Source organism: Xenopus laevis, chromosome 8S (genome assembly GCF_017654675.1).
Source record: "Xenopus laevis strain J_2021 chromosome 8S, Xenopus_laevis_v10.1, whole genome shotgun sequence".
Classification (NCBI taxonomy): Eukaryota; Metazoa; Chordata; class Amphibia; order Anura; family Pipidae; genus Xenopus; species Xenopus laevis.
The window spans coordinates 17,784,467-17,804,943 of record NC_054386.1 but is presented as its reverse complement, the minus strand read 5'-3'; the positions used below and the strand labels follow the sequence as shown (position 1 = coordinate 17,804,943).

At 39.6% G+C, this 20,477-nt stretch overlaps 1 protein-coding gene across 2 annotated transcripts in view; it reads right to left on the bottom strand.

Annotated features, from left to right (window-relative positions):
• Window positions 1-20,331, bottom strand: part of setd3.S (SET domain containing 3 S homeolog) — a 45,004-nt gene extending 24,673 nt beyond the window's left edge. Inside the window, exons 1-6 of one of the 2 annotated variants that reach the window (XM_018232383.2) lie at window positions 20,186-20,331; window positions 11,858-11,971; window positions 10,560-10,652; window positions 8,525-8,673; window positions 4,391-4,463; window positions 3,204-3,460 (exon numbers count right to left, since the gene is read on the bottom strand). In XM_018232383.2, the coding sequence (XP_018087872.1) occupies window positions 3,204-3,460; window positions 4,391-4,463; window positions 8,525-8,673; window positions 10,560-10,652; window positions 11,858-11,960 (675 nt within the window). In that variant the 5' untranslated portion in view covers window positions 11,961-11,971; window positions 20,186-20,331. Of the gene's footprint in view, window positions 1-3,203; window positions 3,461-4,390; window positions 4,464-8,524; window positions 8,674-10,559; window positions 10,653-11,857; window positions 11,972-16,339; window positions 16,450-20,185 lie in introns of those variants that run through there. The other variant, XM_018232382.2, reaches the window with a different exon arrangement.
• Window positions 20,332-20,477: the final 146 nt, after the last annotated feature.

The following is a 20,477-nucleotide window of genomic DNA, read 5'->3' as shown; positions in this document are numbered from 1 at the left end:
CCATAGCAACCGCCATTGAGTACCATCTGACTGACACAATTGTTTTTTTTTTTTGGTTTGGGTGCTGCATAAATGAATCAATAAATGTATGTGTGTGTGTGTGTGTTTGCAAATTATTAAACTGCCAAAAAACATGCTTGTTACAGTGTCGGAGAGGCCCACTTTTATTCGCTTTACTTTCCATGCTCTAAGTTTTATTTTTGTCTACCAAATGTCGCACCTGCTTTTCCTCATCACATCAGGCTACAGCCTGACTTGGAAGAGCAGCTGCAAAACATAAAATCTGTGTTTTCTTTTTTGTCAATGCACTACACACACAGCAGAGGTTTTGCCGGTGCTCCCCTTAGAATAAAGCCTTTTATGGACAAGTCACAGAAAGAGAGCGGTCAATGTTAATAACAGTACAGCCACTGAAGCAAAGCCATATAACCTCTAGCGTAAAGGGTCATTCCATAGACTAGGAGGTCATGCATATGCAAATTAGGGGTGGGGAGGGAAATCGTGTGACTTTGTCACAAAACAAGGAAGTAAAAAAAGTTTTCCCCTTCCTATCCCTAATTTGCATATGCAAATTAGGATTTGGATTCGGTATTCAGTTGAATCTTTCGCGGAGGATTCGGGGGTTCGACCAAATCCAAAATAGTGGATTCAGTGCATCCTTAGTTTCTTGGTTATAAAACATGAATGAAGCAAATATTATTTCTTCCTTTGTCTATTAAAAAATAATTTAATGGAATCACATGAATTCTATTGCAGCAGAACCCTGATTTTGCAGTTTCATTTTTTCCGCAGCCCCATACAGGGAATTAGCATCTTTTCCCCCCTGGATTTTAAGCTTTCCCATAATTTACACCATTTTGATGTCGTCCCCTGAGAAAAGTAAAATCAGAGTTCTACTGCATACTTCTTTTATCCGCTTCCGTTCCTCTTCAGAAAAGGCAACACGGCGACGATCCGTCTTGTGGCAATCAATTTCTCCTCCCTGGCTATCTCCTATAATGAAGGCAGGGAGGAGAAATTGATGGATCGCCCAATCGCTTTCCGAAGAGGAGCGAAATCAGAGTTTCGGTAAGTTATTTCTTAATAAAGACTTTGCCATTTTAAAGTTTAATTTGTCTTGGTGGTATTTTTTCGATGTATACGAACAAATTTTTTTTGTGATGTTACTTGTCCTTTAACCATGGGAAATTAATACAGATCTCTAAAAGTTTTACTTCTGGCAACTGTAATGCAAAGGGAAATTTTTTTGTCACCAAACAATTTAAACACCCGATGTACCATGGCTTAAAGGGATTGTTCACCTTTCAAACATTTTTTTCAGTAGAGATGTTTTTAGATTTTTCACCATAAATAAAGACTTTTTTTCCCAATTGTTTTCTATTATTTATTTTTTACCGTTTGCCCAAAATTAAAGTTTAAATTTTAATGTTCATGTCTCTAGTGTTTCAATCAGGCAGATCAGTGATCCGGGAGCACTCAGAACTGTTACAATTTGCTACATTTAGTTGATACATTTCTCAGCAGCATCTGTGGAATATTGGCAACTATTGTATCAATTCAGCTGCCTTTAAAGGGGAACTCCAGATAAACATAACTTGAGCTTTTTGAAAAGTAAACATAATTTCAGGCAACTTTGCAATATACATCAATTAAAAAATATGCAGACTTTTCATGATATTTAATGTTTTCTGACAGTTCCCTAAGCCTAGCCCCCTGCTCTCCTGCTGGTCTGTCTGACTACTTTGCTGAGCTGTCTGACTACTGTTACTTTGTATCAACAGCCAGCTGTCCTCCGCCTGCATCCTCCAAACCCCACAATTCCCTGCACACGTGATTTCAATAAGGAATGGAACACAGTGCAATGCATTGTGGGTTATGTAGTTCCTGCTGTCTGTAAGCTGTGGAGAAGTTGTTACAATTTGTAACATCAGTGTTTAGTCCCTCCTTCCCTGCCAGAATTTCAAATGATGCAGAAAGAGAAGAACTGTTAAACAGCTGGATTTTAGCATAGAAAATGGCCTTTATTAATATTTTTTGAAGAAAAAGGTAACTGTGATGGCTATATTAGGGTTTCTGTTGTATGTGGGCCTCTTTATCAATTTTGGTTTGGAAGCCGGAGTTCCCCTTTAATGAAACTCAGGGATTCTGCTCAGCAGGGACAAAGATAACAAATGCATCAACTAAATGCATCAATTTAGAACAGTTAAAGAGTCGGCAGGTGAAAATTTAAATTTTTAATATTAGTAAAACGGCCACAAATAGAAAAAAGAAAGTAATTGGAAAAAGTCTTTATTTCTGGTGAACTATCTGAAACCAACTAAAAAAAAAAAAAAAAAAGGTAACAACCCCTTTAAGGACAATGGTACAAGCTAGTGATGTGCGGGATCTTATCAAACTGGAATATATATTTAAGTAAATATTGCCCTTTTATGTCTTTTGTTTGAACCTCCATTTCGTGATGGTCTGTGTGCTGCCTCAGAGATCACCTGACCAGAAATACTGCAGCTCTAACTGTAACAGGAAGAAGTGTGGAAGCAAAAGACAGAACTCTGTGTTAATTGGCTCATGTGACCTAACAGCAAGACCCTCTGGGCTGTCCTTAGAGACATTATGAGGCTTTAAGAAGCCAACTGCATTCATAGCAAGAACAAAACATGATATAAACAGTCAACTAGGGTTGCCACCTTTTGCCAAAAAAAAAATCCGGCTGGTGGGGGCGGGTACAAAAAGGTGGCGTGGCATCAAAGGGGACGGGGTTGTGCCGCAAAGGGGCGGGGCCACAGCGCTTCCAGGACAAGAACCGAAGGACAAGGTAAGTTTAAAGGGGATTGGGTGGCGGGCCGAGGGGGTCTTTTTAAGGGTATTACAAATTTACCGGCAGCTACATTGCAGGTAAATTTGTAATACCGGCCCCGGCCTTGGCAGGTGTTTCCCGGCTAGGCCGGTAAAATACCGGCCGGGTGGCAACCCTACAGTCAACTCAGTTAGCAACATGCCTCCTTTACACAAGACTTTATGCATTTCAAGCATCACAAGACAATGTCGTATAACTATATGTTAAAGGTACAGAATGAGTCACTAGAAATCTGTCACTAATTAAAAGGAAAATTATTAATTTAAAATATAACTGAAAGTGAGAACAGAAACTTGTGCATAAATCTGGTCAACCCAAACTTTGTAAACAATGCAGATCCCCCCCATACCTGAATGACTTTGTAGAAATAGGCATACTGTCGAGCTGTGTTCTTGTACTGGCTGAAGACATCAAGAATGGCTTGGGTTGACTGAAGATATTGGACCTCATCCTCATTAAAATACAGGGGTGTGTCGTATTCATTTGGAAGCGTTTTGATGTATGGCAACCAGAAAGAATCAGGGTTTGTTCTTTCACACAGCAGATGGAAAGCCAGAGTGATATTCCCCATGGCTTGTAAAATCCGGTCTTGCGAGTAAAGAGGTCCTAAAAAGGGAAGATGTATTAAAACTCAGCAACGATCTGAACAAAATCAGAGCAAACTGCTAGAAATGCTTGCCCAGCAAACCAAATCAGTATTGAGGGTTCAACTCAGACTTTGATGCAGAAAAAATGGATACAACCTAGTAAAAATTTTCGACCAATGTAATTTCAATAAAAAAAAAAAAAAAAAAAATCTTTAGGCTTATATACATGTTTAGTATTTTTATGCAACAAAAACTGCATCTTTATTATTAACAATTTTGCACATATACATTGCAACCCATTTAAAAAAAAACCTTTATAATAAATCTGCCCCATAGGGACGAGATGTATTTAAAAGTGATTAAAAGGGTTATTCAACTTTGAATTAACTTTTAGTTATGATGTAGAGAGTGATATTCTGAGACAATTTGCAACTGGTTTACATTCATGGTTATTTGTGGTTTTTGAGTTATTTAGCTTTTTATTCAGCAGCTCTTCAGTTTGCAGTTTCAGCAATTTGGTTGCTAGGCTTCTAATTGCCCTAGCAAGAGAGAGTCTGGATAGAAAGACGAGTAATAAAAAGTAGCAACAACAATACATTTGTAGCCTTACAGAGCATTCGGTTTTTAGATGGGGTCAGTGACCCCCATGTGAAATCTGAAAAACTATCAAAAAATTTAAAAAAAGGCCAATTGAAAAGTTGCTTGGGATTAGCCATTTTATAACATACTAAAAGGTGAACCACCCCTTTAAATCCATCTTCTTTTTTCTTAATACCGCAAAACTTCACGTTTCAGGTAAATCTTTAAACGTCTAAATATTTAGCAATAAATACAGCAAAATACTTTAGGCAACAAGAAAAACTGTTCAACAAAGTTGCAAAATTAGGCTACACCAGCTTAAATTTAACAATGAAAACACAAGAGAATGAATAGAACATAAAAAGCTTACCTAAAACAGAACTTTTTGCAGACTCAACAGTCATCAGAAGCTTCCTTGGAATCCACAGGAATAATTCTTCAGCCTGGGAGTGGAGTAAATTGTATGAATCATATGACAGAGATAAATCGAACAAGCACATGCAGGAGACACCACCGTAAAGAATGCAAGATGTAAAACCTATAACTGGAAAGTAATATCTGAACTGTATTAATCTGTCTGGATAATATGAGGAAGTCATGTGATTTAGATGAGGCCTTCTGCCACTTGATATGGATCCTGCTGGTTAATTTACATATAAAACTAGGGATGTACCAAATCCAGGATTTGGATTCGCCCGAATCCTTCTGCCCAGCCGAACCAAATCCGAATTTGCATATGCAAATTAGAGGCGGCGAGGGAAATCACGCGACTTTTTGTCACAAAACAAGGAAGTAAAAAATGTTTCTGCTTCCCACTCCTAATTTGCATATGCAAATTAAGATTCGGATTCGGTATTCGGCGGAATCTTTTGCAAAGGATTCGGGGGTTCGGCCAAATCCAGAAAAGTGGATTCGGTGCATCCCAATATAAAACAGAAAATACCGATCAATTAGAAAAACAATGGATTTAGTACACTTAAGTGTGACAGTTGCTGCGTTAAATGATATGAGTTTAACAGCCTACAAAATTTAACTAGTAAACAAAGCTAGATCAGGTATGGGACTTGTTATCCAGAATGTTTGGGACCTGTGGCTCTCCAGATAAAGGATCTTTCCGTAATTTGGATCTTCATACCATAAGTCTATTCGAAAATCATTAAATCAGACTGGTTCTGCTTCAAATAAGGATTAATAACAGTATATCTTAATTTGGATCTTTTGCAAGGTACTTTTTTATTATTACAGAGAATAAGGAAAACATTTTTAAAAATTTGGATGATTTGGATAAAATGGAGTCAAATGGAGATGGCCTTTTCATAATTCGGAGCTTTAAAGAGAACGGGTTTGCAGAGAATGGATCCCATACCTGTATATTCTAAAATAGAACATATTTTTTATACATAAATTTTTGCTATATTATATATATCTCCCTCACAGAGATCTTCTTCAGGAGTATACAAACAAGCAAGGGTTGTTTGTATACTCCTGAAGAAGATCTCCGTAAGGGATCTAAACGTCGAGTTAAATAAAAAGTTTTTCTTTATTTTTTTCATGAAAATCCTGTGAGTGTTGCCATTCTTCACTTTCTACATTTACTTTGTTGGCTTTGGCACCCAGGTACTCCATTCCGTAAATGGTGTGCACCTTTGGAACTGTGTATATATGTATGTATATTTTTTTGGTGTAGCGAGTGTGAGTCGTCAAAGTAAGGGCACCAGGCATATGCCAAAACCACTATTGCATGCGCACTCATTTAAGACATTTAACACGGTGCAGGTGGACTTACTTTGATGGTGCACACATCACACCAAAAAAAACCTTTTCACAGTATACTAGGTAGTCACCCTAGAGTAGATAGGTGCATTTTAGGGGGCAGATTTATAAAGGGTCGAACTGAAATCTTGAATTCAAATTTTCACATTTTTTTTATGGTCAAAACTGTCAAATTCAAAAACGGAGTTATTCAAATTCAATTAAAGAGTTTTTTTTTTTTAAACAATTCTAATTTAATTTTCAATATTTATCATACTCTGGCCCTTTAAAATTCAAATTAGACTATTCGCCACCCAAAACCTTTCCAGAAATTGTTGTTTGAGTCAATGGGAGAGGTCCAGGGATCTGACATTCGAGTTTTTAAAATTCTAATCAAATTTGATTTGAATTAGAGTTTTTGGAGCGATTCCATTCATCCGAGTTTAAAAGATTTGATTTTATTCACAAATTCTGATTGGTCGAATTTCGAATTTATGGGAGTTAAGGGGACTTTTTAAAAACTCACATGAATTCGAAATTCGACCTATGATAAATGTGCCTCCCCATGTTTGTGCTTCAGCTCAGAGATTGCAAATAAAAAAATTGTAGGGTCACACGTACAGAAATGGGGGCAAATTCCCTAACCGGGAAAAGTTGCCAGCTTCGCAGCCATCGCAACACTTTGGCAGGCATAAATTCTCCAGGACAATGACAATTCACTAAAGTGCGTAGTTGCTGCCAGGGTGCTGAACACTGTCGTTACTTCGGCAATCGAAACGAAGATGCGCTTGCGTTGCCAAATTTGCATACAGTGGGAAATTATAAAGTTGAATGGACGTACAGTATATGTTGCAGCAAATACATTACATTACACAAGTAGAGGGAACCTTAATAAAGAAAATAGAGTTGTTATAATGCCCTACACATGAGCCCACTGTATAGTTTATGTTCCATATGTTAGAAAATGTATGGGGAACCCGGTTAGCGGAAAAAAAATTTACGGACCTTTGCAGGCTATCATTCTAAAAAAAAAAAAAAAAAAAAAAAAAGAGACGCCAGTGTTTTTTGAGACTTACAATATTTTTCACTAAAAATAGAGGAAGTCCTATGCACTCGATTGCACTTCGCCTGGTCTGAGCTGGCGAACGAGGTAACGTTCATTAGTGAATTTGCAGAGTTACGTCCGTTTACCAGAGCAAAAATTCGCCTGGCATTAAAGTGCGAAGCAATGCTAGCGTCTATCTCCTTCGCTAGCGAAGTGACGCCTGCCCCCGTTAGAAAATCGGCGAAGTTCCTAAATGACATCACGCTGGCAAATTTTCCCTAGCGTTATTCACTTCGCCCTTTAGGGAGTATGCCCCATGGATTTGGTACTCATCCAGAGGCATACTTATGGATTGGTTGGGTTGGCAGGATTTGCTAGTGCTTCATTGTAAGAGAGTATAGTAACACATAAATTGAACTAAAAAAAAAAACTAAAATTATACTGCCAAGGAAAAAAATGACTTTACAATTAACTGCTTAACAACCTGCTGTCTGCAGGAAGATGGGACTGATTTTTCATCTAAAGAAAATTTTTTAGGGTGGGGAATAGTTTAAATAAAAACAAAAAAAATTTTATGTTTACCTGTCAGGAATGTTTTAGCCCCAACTAACACCTTGAGGCACATCAATGCCACCCTCCTTCACCCTTCCTTACTTAACTCTACACTGTCAGAATGGGGGTTGCATCACTAGTGCAGGGAGAGCAGTAGCTTTTTCTGCACTAGAAGAGCCGAAATTCCAATTAAAAATTGGAACTGCACTCAAAGGGGCAAATTCACTAAAGCGTGAAGTGGCTAACGCTAGCGCAAATTCGCCAGTGTAACGTTATTTCGTTACTTCACCGATTTACTAACGGGCGCTGGCCTAAATTCGTTAGCGAAGTGGACCTACTCTAGCGCTACTTCGCACCGTTATGCCAGGCGAAGTTGCGCTATGGCGAATGGGACGTAACTACTCTAATTCACTAACTTGCGCATTTTACTGAACGTTACATCTTGCGCCAGACTTGCCTTCGTCACCTCAGACCAGGCAAAGTGCAATAGAGTAGAAAGGGCTTGCTTCAAAAAAAAAAACTAACATTTTTTCTAAGTCCCAAAAAACGCTGGCGTCTTTTCCTGTGATAGGCTGAAAAAGATTGTTAATTTTCCCCCCCTACATTTCCTAACATATGGCACATAAACTATACAGTGGGCTCATGTATAGAACAAAATAACACCTCTATTTTATGAAGCTTTCCCAAGCTTGTGTAGTGTAATGTATTTGGTGCTACATATACATCCATTGTACTTTAACTTGGCGCCGTATGCAAATTAGGCATCACTAGCATAACTTCGGTTTGCTTGACGAATTAATGCAACTTCGCTACCGTTCGTCTCCCTGAGCGCAACTTCGCATTTTAGTGAATTTGCGTAGCGCTGGCGAAACTACGCCTGGCGAAGTGTGGCGAAGCTATCGCCGCCGCAACTTCGGATCTTAGTGAATTTGCCCCAAAGTTACCGGGAGCAATATTTTGTCAACTATAGGGTGCTGCCATCTGATATAAGTTTCTCATCGTGCCTCATGGCTGGAGCAACCATGTTACCTACACCTGCTACGTGTGATATAATATGCTAAATATTGCTCACGTGACAGACCAGAAGCCATTAAAACAAATAAAAGAAAAGATGACAGAAAACAAGACTCACTCTTCACATTCCCAGTCATTCACCTTTATTTCTCGAGTTGATTTCAAGCCAAAGCCCTCTTCTGGAAACTCTGTTAATTCAAAGCCTTCAGTAGATGCTCCATTTTCTTGACACCACTCCATTAGTTCCGGAAAATAGTCTTCCCTTTTCCCATCAAAGACAACAGATAAACCTATTTTAAATGTTAAAATTAAAAATAAAATATTTGATCTTTAAGCAATTAAAGAAAAACTATAAAGAATGAGGTCACAAAAAAGTATTTGCTTTAAGTTTACTATGAGACTAATAGCAGCAAATAATTGCAAAGTGTTTTAAAGGAAATGTTCAGTGTAAAAAATAAAAACTGGGTAAATAGATAGGCTGTGCAAAATAAAAAAATGTTTTTAATATAGTTAGTTAGCCAAAAATGTAATGTATAAAGGCTGGAGTGACTGGATGTGTAACATAATAGCCAGAACACTACTTCCTGCTTTTCAGCTCTCTTGGTTTCCACTGATTGGTTACCAGGCAGTAACCAATCAGTGGGGCCACATGGCTCATAACTGTTGCTTTTGAATCTGAGCTGCATGCTAAGGAGCTATTGCAAACTCAATGAACAGTTATGTCTCATGTGGGCCCCCTTAAAGTCGCTGACTTTAGAGAGTTCAAAAGCAGGAAGTAGTGTTCTGTTCGAGTCCTGCATCGGTTCAGGTACCCGCAAAAAAAAAAAAACTGGCACCCTGCAGAATGAGGGGAGGATTTTCAGGTGCGGGTATACCTGCGGGTCGTGGGTCTCATCTAAAAGTCTTATCTTATGTAATCTTGTCTATATTCTACTCCTTTAAAAGCTCCGGTTTGCAGCACCATGACTTCCTGTTTGATGGTGGTCGGCAGGTTGCGGGTCGGGTTGCGGATAAGGCAGTTGCAGGTCCAGGTAGCGGATCAGGATTGGTATATATGCGGGTTGCAGTTCGGGTCTTAGAAATTGGTTCCGCGCAGTACTCTAAGGGATGCACCGAATCCCCTATTTTAGATTCGGCCAAACCACCGAATCCTTCCAAAGTCACACGATTTCCCTCACCACCCCTAATTTGCATCTTCAAATTAGGATTCGGTCCAGCCGGGCAGAAGGATTCGGCCTAATCCTGCAGAAAAAGGCTGACTCCTGGCCGAATCCCGAACCGAATCCTGGATTCGGTGCATCCCTAGTTCTGTTAGACATCCAGTCACTCCAGCCTTTATACATTACATTTTTGCCTAACTAACTATATAAGAAACATATTTTATTTTGCACAGCCTATCTATTTACCCAGTTTTTGTTTTTACACTGAACTGTTTCTTTAAAGAGTTTGGCATATGGGGCACGACAAAACTACCCATTCCATCTCACAATGACTTCAATGAAAACAGTAATGCATGTTTTCAAGCAGTTCCAATAAAAGTCAGCCGGAGGCTGCAAGGGCAGTTTTGGGTGCTTCTCCGACAGCTAAAATGGAACACCCTGTTTGCTATTGGCCTAAATGTGTATGAGCGATTTATTGTATTTGTTCTTCCTTTGCCTGGTGGACCAGTGAATCTCATCCTGAGAGTATATCTAAAGATCCGGACATAAAGCAAAACAGGCTTCTGCTGTTTTCTAGAAAATAAACAAACAATTTGAAACTTGGAATTCCCCAAAGCAAGAACAAGAAAAGTGTCATTAACATGAAAATAATTTAATTTTGCAACCAAATGTTTTAGTATTTTACACAATACCTCGCATTTTTTTCAGATAAAAGTGAATACTGTGTATGTACTGCGAAGACAATGTCCTATGAAGATATAATCAATAGTTATGCAAGGACTTTTTTTTACGCTTTCTATTTTTCAGTTTGTTCTTTCTTTAAGCGGTTCAGTTAAAGTTTTTTTTGTAAGCACATTATGGAGCATGTTTTGCTAAGATACATTTCTAATCAATATCTAATGTGAAAGACCCTCTTTAGTGTCTGTACATATTCTTATATATTCCCTACTCAGAAAAATATGTAGATGCTCTCTAAATTATAATTATATATTTTACTTTTAACTAACTGCACATACCTTTCTGTTTCTTGCGGATTTTTTCAACAAGCCCACGGATCTGCACATACTCTTCCCATTCTCTCCCAGGAGTAGAATTTGGGTTGCTGCACTCTGAAAACAGAAAAAGCAGATTTTAAATCCAAGCACATTATTCAAACACTTATATATTATTAATTGTTGATTTTAAAATTACTAAAGGTGTTCTGCTCAAGATACTATGGGGCAGATTTACAAATAGTTTGAATGGTAAATTAGAATTTTTGAATTTTAATTTGAATGTGAGATTCAATACAACCACCTACAACCTGCCGAATTCACGTAGAAGTCAATGGCAGAGGTCCGTTGAACGATTTGAAGATGTTAACAGCCTTCCTAACATTCGAGTTTCTTTTTCGAAAGGAAAACTCAAATCTAATTAGATTCAGATTTTAGGGTCCTTCCTATTCGATCGAATGTTAGACATTTGAGTTTTAATAAATAACCTCCCATTTGAGTTGTGAGGACATTCGAATTTATTACGGTTAAAAAAATTCACATAATTTGACCACTGATAAATAACCCTCTTCTATTTTTGCATTCTCAATGAAACAAATAAAGCTATTCAGTGTATCCTGGCTATAAAATGGATTCTGCCAGAAATAACGCCAGTATTTACTAAAATACAGACCCCTGGAGATGTACAAAAAGTGCCTATTATTCATTGATCAGAGAAATGGCTATTGGGACATTTGAAAAAATAAAAAATCTAATTGTAGGGACCTGGAATCAAAGATTGGATCACATGTGGGCCTGGACAGACCTTCTGGTAGAAGGCTACGTCAACAACTCCAAAGTGTTCTCCCCTAACAAGAATTTCCAGCCAGCCTGATTTGTTTCTTTTTAAATGTAATAATAAGCTCTAAGCAGAACCTCTTTACCACAGTCAGTATTTGTATGTCATTGGTATGTTTGATTCTATCCAAAATGCTCAGGATCTGGGGTTTTCCAGATAATGGATCTTTCCATAATTTGAATCTTCATACCTCTAGAAAATACTCTACTAGAAAATCATTTAAACATTAAATAATCCCAATAGGCTGATTTTGCTTCCAATAAGCATACATTGTACCGTTTTATTATTATAAAGAAAAAGCAAATAATTTTAGAAAATTTGGATTATTTGGATAAATGGAGTTTATGGGGGAAGACCTTCCTGCAATTTGGAGCTTTCTGGTTGACAGGTTTGCAGATAACTGATCCCAGAATGAGAAGTTTTATCAGTAAACAGAACAATCAAACCCATGTATTCTACCAGATATCGGATCCACAATACTTACTTTGCAATAACTCGCCGATCAAATTAAGCATTTCCTTTGGCGACACAGCAGTAGCAGCTCCACTCCCCGACTTTTGAGTTTTCACTCTGCTCTTCTTACCCATTGTGGAGTTTGCTGCAGCGAAAAGAAAGAGAAGGTAACACTGCATCCAGCAAGAAAAGCAATTAGGATTAACATTACTTCCTAGAAAATGGAGCAGCTCTAGAGAAAAATTCACATAGGACAACTAATAGTATTTAGAAGTTACAAGTTTATATGTATAAGTACAGGTATGGGACCTGTTGTCCAGAATGCTCAGGACCTGGGGTTTTCCGGATAACAGATCTTTCTGTAATTTAAATCTTCATACCTTAAAGTGATACTGACATTAAAAATTGTCTTTTCAAAATATTAATCTTCATTAAAAGTTACCTATAGGTCATGTTGTTCATTTTTCATTGATAGTTCTGCTTTTGTAAATAATGGTTACGTGAAGTTCCTACACCTGGTTGTTTTGCCAACCTGACTGTCCCTTCTTCACCCGTCAGTTAGAGTTTCTGATACTAACAGACTGCTGCTGCACAAATATGGCAGCCCCCTCATAGAGGAACATGAGACTAAGAATGGTAATGTAAAAAGCATCAGGTAAATATTTAATGGCAAAATTATAAATAGCATTTAAAGACAATGTCATGGTAGATATACAAAAAGGTTATTTTCTGGTGTCAGTATCTCTTTAAAGGACCAGTAACATAAAAAATGTTTTTAAAAAATTTGTTTGTACATAATGGAAAAAAAACCCACCAAGACACTTAACTTTAAAAGTCTTTATTAAGAAACTAGACATTAACGGGCGCCAGAGACGGTCCGTGGGGCACATGCGCAGTAGCGCAATCCCACGGACACAGGGACTGGATGCAGAGACACTTCAACTTTATTATTAAGAAATAACTTACTGAAACTCCGCTTGCGCTCCTCTTCATAAAAAATTGACGATCCATTTTGCAGCGATCGATTTCTCCTCCCTGGCTATCTCCTATACAAGGCAGGGAGGAGGAATCCAGCGCCGCATGATGAATCGTCGCCCTGTTGCCTTTTCAGGAGGAATATAAGTAAGTTATTTCTTAATAAAGACTTTGCGAAGTAAAATGTGTCCTCTTGGTTTTTTTTTAGTTATGTACAAACTATTTTACTGGTCTTTTAAGTCTACTAGAAAATCATGTAAGCATTAAATAACCCCAATAGGCTGGTTTTGCCTCCAATAAGGATTAATTATATCTTAGTTAGGATCAAGTACAAGGTACTGTTTTATTATTACAGAGAAAAAGGAAATAATTTTTTAAAATTCGTATTATTTGAAAAATGTAGTCTATGGGAGACGGCCTTTCCGTAATTCGGAGCTTCCTGGATAACGGGTTTCTGGTTAACTGATCCTATAGTAAAAAGGACAAATGAAGAAAGGGAGAAATAGAATTGAAATGAATTACAGAGAAAAGCTAATGAATAAAAAATACTGGTAAGCCACAAATCCAAGGAAAAGTAATAAAGCTAGTCAGGGTGGCAAGGAGCTCTTGCGCTTACTCAGCTGTGGCCCTGATGCCCTTGGTTAGACATTAAACTGCCCAATCATGGATAGCACAGAACATGACGCAGGTACATAGTCAATGAGCAGTAAGGTTTTTAACTAGTTAGTGCCACATGTTAAAAATTTGTCTGAATAGTTTTATGAAGCTCATGTGCTATATATATATATATATATATATATATATAAAAAAAACAATACTATTCACCACATTAATACTATTATTATTATCATGAGATAAGAAGTTTGTTTTATATAAAACCTGTAACAAACACACATTTTCTACAATACCCCAAACTAACTGCAACATGTGTAAAATATTATCCTGCACAAGCTAAAGGCCACAGGTTAGGTTATTTTTAGGTTGTCTGGCTAAAACAAGGGTCGGGATGAATGGACTCTAAGGGGGTAATTTATTAAACTCAGAGTGCCAAATACCTGTAAAATTTGTGATTTTTATTATAAAATCCGAATTTTTAGAGGAAAAAAAACAAATTTTTTGGAATGTAATATAGATCGAGGATGGAAAAAGTCCAAATCGAAAATCTGGCATCTCAGACCTGCCGAGGTTACATATAAGTCAATGAGAGAAGTCCCAAAGATGTCTTGAACTGCGCTGGGTTTCGTACAATAATCCAAAGATATCGTGGTTTTCAGAAAAAAAAGTATTGGTTTTCCGAAAAATTTGTATGATTCGTTGTTTTTTTTTTCATGATTTTCCGGGGTTTTTCCCCCACAAAGAAAATTTTCAGGAAAGTGTATTGATAAAAAAAAAAAGGAGAAAAAAACCTGTGCAGATTTGGTTAGAGTCGTTTTCAGAAAATATTGAGGTAAAATCGACTTTGATAAATGGGCCTCCCCATAAGACTATATAATGCAGTGTACTACTGCCTGGGAAAGCACTTTGTTGCCCATTTTGTGTGTCACACAGAAGTCTGAGAAAACAAATCTCAGGTGTGATGTTTTGCAAGTCCTCACACTATGCAAATGCACATACCCACCGCTAACTCACTACACTACAGGTCTCTACAAAAATAAATGACATTAAATAACCTATATGTTAAACAAGTTTCCATATAAAGTCTATTAATGAAACATGTTTTTGTAACATGATATGCTATTTAATTATCCCAAAAAGAAACACTTCCATTTCAAGTCTTACTGTCCACCGCTCTGACTCATCTAAGCCACCATCATGGACAAATATGAGGCTTTACATATCCAAACAGTCAGATCAAATTAACTCTACAAAAGAAATGAGTGGGAAAAATAATAATAAATATATATATATATATATATATATATATATATATATATATATATAGTATAAATTGTATATATATATATATATATATATATATATATATATATATATATATATATATTATATATATATATATATATATATATATACAATTTAAATCAAAGGAGCTTTCTGTTGGGCTTACAAAAACCCTTGTGTGTAGGCTTTACCATAACAAACGCAAGAATCCTGTATCATTTCACCATCGAAAATGAGAATTATTTTGTCACTGGCTCCATGGAAACAAATGAAGGGGATCATTTAAATAACACTGACTGGTCAAAGAACAAAACTCTGGAGTATGTAAAACGATTAATGTTCACGGTTCCTTCACTCATGCAAGATTATAAATCATTGTAAGAACAGGAGAAAGAATCAGCCTTCAAATAGTGCATATTTATATTTAGTTAAAAACAGTAATATGCGTGAACGGGGGATAAAGTGAGACCTAGGTTCCATATAGTAAAACAGTTAAAAGTAAAGATGATACCTTATAAAGCACATAAGCAGCACAAACAGGTAAATTAAGGCCTATGGCACAAGTAGTGGTGCAGAGGGATCGTAGTTCACAGCAGCCATCTTCTGGGTCTGCATGCGCAGTTGGAGCAATTTCACGGTTCGCGACAACTTGCTGAAGCGCCGGAAGAAGACACGAATACCCGGAAGATGGCTGCCGGGAACTGCAATACCTGAATCTGCACCGAGAGGTAAGCAAAAAGTTAGGGGCATTTCCCCGGGTAACAGCTAGGCTGGGGGAAGGAGGGAGGGAGGTCTACGTAGGGTAGGGGGGTAGGTTTTTTTTTTTTTAGTTAAGGGTTGAATTCTTCCAGGATTCGGATTTGGCTGAATCCTTCTGCCCGGCCGAACCAAATCCTAATTTGCATTGCATTTGCATATGCAATTTAGGGGTGGTGGGAAATTGCATGACTTTTTGTCAGAAAACAAGGAAGTAGAAAAATGTTTTCCCTTCCCACCCATAATTTGCATATGCAAATTAGGGTTCGGATTCAGTTCGGTATTCGGCCGAATCTTTCGCGAAGGTTTCAGGGGGTTCGGCCGAATACAAAATAGTGGATTCGGTGCCTCCCTAGCTTGAATGGCTGCCCCCATGGCTACACAGCAGCTTGTTTATATAAACTATAGTAGTTTGTGAAGCAAACACACCAGTTTACACAACAGTACATTAGTGTAATTCCTTTAAAACAATTTGTTACTGTTCCTTTAACTGTTACCTACTATACATTGTACTTAAATGTGTATGAAGGCCTTAGATTTGTTGGCCCTTTCACTGAAGCAGATTACATCCGAGTAGGTTACAGTTAAAATTGTTTTCATAAGCACATCAATGCTGAAGTTCCAACACAAAATCCCAGCTAAACAATGACAAACATTACTTCTCCAGTTCAGGTTAATAGGTAATCACAGTTGACTAAATGTTCAAACACCCATGATTAGTTTACATTTAAATATTTAAACAAATTATACAATTCGTAAAAAGCAGTGCACAGAGAAGCAGGGGTCAGTCGTAAAATGAGCCATGGTAACACCACTTTCAAGGGAAAGTGAACCTATACATATGAATTTAGGTAAAGCTTCTATTCTTTTACTGATACACCACCTCTGGTATGCACCGGTGTCTGTCCATAGTCTGCATACATATCGGTGGGTCCCCCGTCCCGCATAATGTGTATAAGTATGGGACCTGTTATCCAGAATGCTCAGGACTTGGGGTTTTCCGGTTAAATGATCTTTCAGTAATTTGGAGCACCAAAATGCATGAACGCTACAAAAAAATTAAGAATTAAATAAACTCAATATGATTGTTTTGACTCCAGTAAGAATTAATTATATCATAGTTGGAATTAAGTACAAGGTTCTGTTTTATTTTTACAGAGAAAAAAGGAATACTTATTTAAAAATGTTAATTATTTAAACTGAAATGGAGTCTATGGGAGATGGCTATTCAGTAATTCAGACCTTTCTGAAAACGGGTTTCTGGACAAGGATCCTATAGTTGTTTCAGTCGGACGTTCGGGCCAGCAACACTTTTAAACAGGTCGTGGGTAAGTGTCGGGCTGAACTGTGTTCACTACCTGCAACGTCAGCTCTCTCTGAATCCACTTCCTTCTGCCTATATATATTTATATACTTGCACCTAGCTGCCCCTTTAGTGCCATCAGTAATGGGTGGGTCACATGCAATTATATAAGTAATTCCAACACAATGTTTCAGGTTGGGAAATGATGTAGGGTAGGTCACGGGGCTTGCTTTTTATCAACTAGCACTAACATTAACATCTAGGAGTTAGAAAGAAATTTGCAAACTAGGAGTTGCTCCCCATAGGGGCCAAGTGCAGTGGATGGAAGGGCCGACTAGGGAGAGATGTAACTGAATGCTTATTTGCTGTACTGCATACTTCTCGTATGACAGCTGCATTCCCCTCACAATGCAGCTTTATATACGCATAGCCTAGTTAGGAACTAAGGGAATGGGCTGACAAAATGTTGGATGAAAAAAAAAAAAAACCCTCAGCTGTGGTAGATTATTATTATAGAAAATGTTTGACAAGGCTGATATACAGTAGTAGTGAGTAGTGGCATCCCGGAGTTGGTTTTCCTAGTGAGCTTATGAAGCTTCATGGCCATGCAGGCCTGGACTGGCAATCTGTGGATTCTGGCAAATGCCAGAGGGGCTGCTGTAAGTTCCCATAGACAGTTACTATTTAGTGGGCTGGTGGAGGACAATTTGAGCCCCTGTGTACGTGGAATGCCAGGGCCTATTTTGACTCCCAGTCCAGACCTGTGGCAATGTAGAGAACTATAAGAATATGGACACCATAAAGGGATTTCTCACTTCAGCAGAGTCCACTAACAATGCCTTCAGATTATTATCCTTTCATTATATAGCACCAAGATACTGTGTACGGGCAGAGACACATGCGAAGATTCAGGGAGATTTAGTCGCCCGGGAACAAATCGCCTCTTCTGCGGGCGACTAATATGCCTAAAAAACCTTTCCGCCGGCTAGAATCTTAATCACCAGCGGGGTGGCACTCGGAGCTCTTCGTTTTCCAAAATTTCCTCACAAGGAAACTTCGGGCGACTTTGGAAAACAAAGCGATCTGAGTTCCACCCAAACAGCGATTTAGATTCTAGCCGGCGGGAAGGCTTTTCAGGGTGATTAGTTGCCAGAAGAAGAGATCATTTGTCACCGGGCGACTAATTCCCCCCCCTTGAATCTTCGCGTGTGTCTCTGCCCTTAGAGGAGAAGGAAAGTCATCCTGCACTTGGGGGTGCCAAATTATAGTATTTAATTACCTGAAACCCCCGGGCCGGTGCTCCTATCAGGAGAAAACTGCACTGGCCCGCGGTTATACCAGTGAGCACCACCGATAGATCATCTTCTGGCTTCTTCTTCTTGCTTCAAATTTCCCGGGATAAAATTCGGCTTTTTGCTCTACAGCGCATGCGCAGCCGCGCAAAAAGAGAAGAGAAGCGCTCCATTGTGCTCACTGGTATAACCCCAGGCCACTGCAGTTTTCTGCTGATAGGAGCACCGGCCCGGGGTTTCAGGTAAGTAACTACAATCACCTAGGGGTGCCCAACCTTTGTAAAGTGCAGGATGACTTTCCTACTCCTTTAAGCTTCACAAAGACTATTTATCATTCCCGTCACTCCCTCCTCCAGTGCAGCTTCGGCCAAACCTTTCAGCGTTATGGGTTTGTTTGGGATACTGTGCAAACATTAAATATCTTTTTTAAAACCGTGGGCACAAAGACGTTGGCGGGTCAGAAGAAGTACAAAAAGATGTTCTCACAATACAGCATCCATAACAGCTGCCGCAAGAAAACATGCCAGCAACTGTACAATCACAGTGGGAAAATGGGACTGGGCACATACACGGAACGCATTTTAGGACATCATCCAGAGAACACACGCTCCTGCGTGCGCTCTCCTAATGAAGAAGTTTGCAGACTCGCCTCTTATTATATTCACTGATCCCAAGACGCTGCAGTCACACCTCAGTGCTGCCCACATATGCGGTTGCAATCTCCCCCCTCCTGGCTCATTCCTCATCCCTCCCTCCTCGGTCCTCAGCACAAACGATCTCCATCCTCAGCCCTCAGACCTCAGCTCCTAAGCCAAGCTGATGGCTGAGGAGGTAGGGCTGATGAGGGAGGGTGTTTGTAGTGAGGGCTGAGGACAGAGAGTGTTTGTACTGAGGATTGAGGGCTGATGGCTGAGGAGGGAGGGCTGATGGCTGAGGAGGGATGGCTAAGGAGGGAGGGCTGATGGCTAAGGAGGGAGGGCTGATGGCTTAGGAGGGAGGGCTGATGGCTAAGGAGGGAGGGCCGATGGCTAAGGAGGGAGGGCCGATGGCTAAGGAGGGAGGGCCGATGGCTAAGGAGGGAGGGCCGATGGCTGAGGAGGGAGGGCCGATGGCTGAGGAGGGAGGGCCGATGGCTGAGGAGGGAGGGCCGATGGCTGAGGAGGGAGGGCCGATGGCTGAGGAGGGAGGGCCGATGGCTGAGGAGGGAGGGCCGATGGCTGAGGAGGGAGGGCCAATGGCTGAGGAGGGAGGGCCAATGGCTGAGGAGGGAGGGCTAATGGCTGAGGAGGGAGGGCTAATGGCTGAGGAGGGAGGGCTAATGGCTGAGTAGAGTTGCCACCTGGCCGGTAAAAATGATGGTTGATCCCAATGTTATTAATAGGGAAAAAGAAAAAGAAATAGGAAGTTTTTTTCAGGTTTTTTTTCCAACAAAAGGTGGCAACCCGATGGCTGAGGAGGGAAGGCGTTTGTACTGAGGACCGAGGAGGGAGGGCTGACGGCTGATGTCCGAAGAGGAAAGGCTGAGGAGGAAGAGCTGACAGCTGAAGGAGGGAGGACCGAGGACAGAGGTGCGACTGCTGCCTTTCAGGATGGGTGAGAGAAAAAGCAGGCAATGCTGCATTCCTCTGCCTTAGGAGATCACATGCAGGAGAGCGAGGATGTCCTAAAATAATTTTCATACACATAACATAAACCTCATTCTGCCTGGAATCTATAGTTGAAATTGCTGAACACTATATGGCACAATAGCTTTCACTACATGACATTTGCTGCACAACAAGGTGCTTGGAATAAGGAAAATGAAATTAGGCATAACATGTGTTGTTTCATAGGGTGTTACATGTGTTGTCTGCCAACTAAATCCTCTGTACAATAAATCAGACACACACACACACACACACACACACACACACACACACACACACACACACACACACACACTGCATACAGTCTAATTAGAACATAAGATTAACTGGAAAGCTGTAGGGAAGAGTTATTATAAACAGATAGTCCTCCACTACATCCCTGCCCAATACTTTAATACAATACAAGCACAGCAGATAAAGTGCAAGCTCCTATGAAACAGGTAGTGTCGTACTGCGCAGCACACATTATTTAAGGACAGAGAACTTACCTCCCTCCTCCCCGCCCCTTGTAGCCCTGGAAATCACAGCAGTCAACAACTGTCACGGAGACTCATGAAAAACACACCGACTGCGCCTAAGATTGGCAATATGAGGTTTTCTCAACCTAACCCCAGTGTTCCTGGGATTAGCGTCATTTCCTAGCTAAGCATCGGTGATTGGAAGGCAATGTAGCTTCCTCAATCTCCTATTGGTCAATTGGTCTGGCAGTACGAACGCAGACCCGCCCCTCATCCAGCCGCTGGGTGCTAAAGCATTAACATGGAAGTTTGGTTGCGCCGA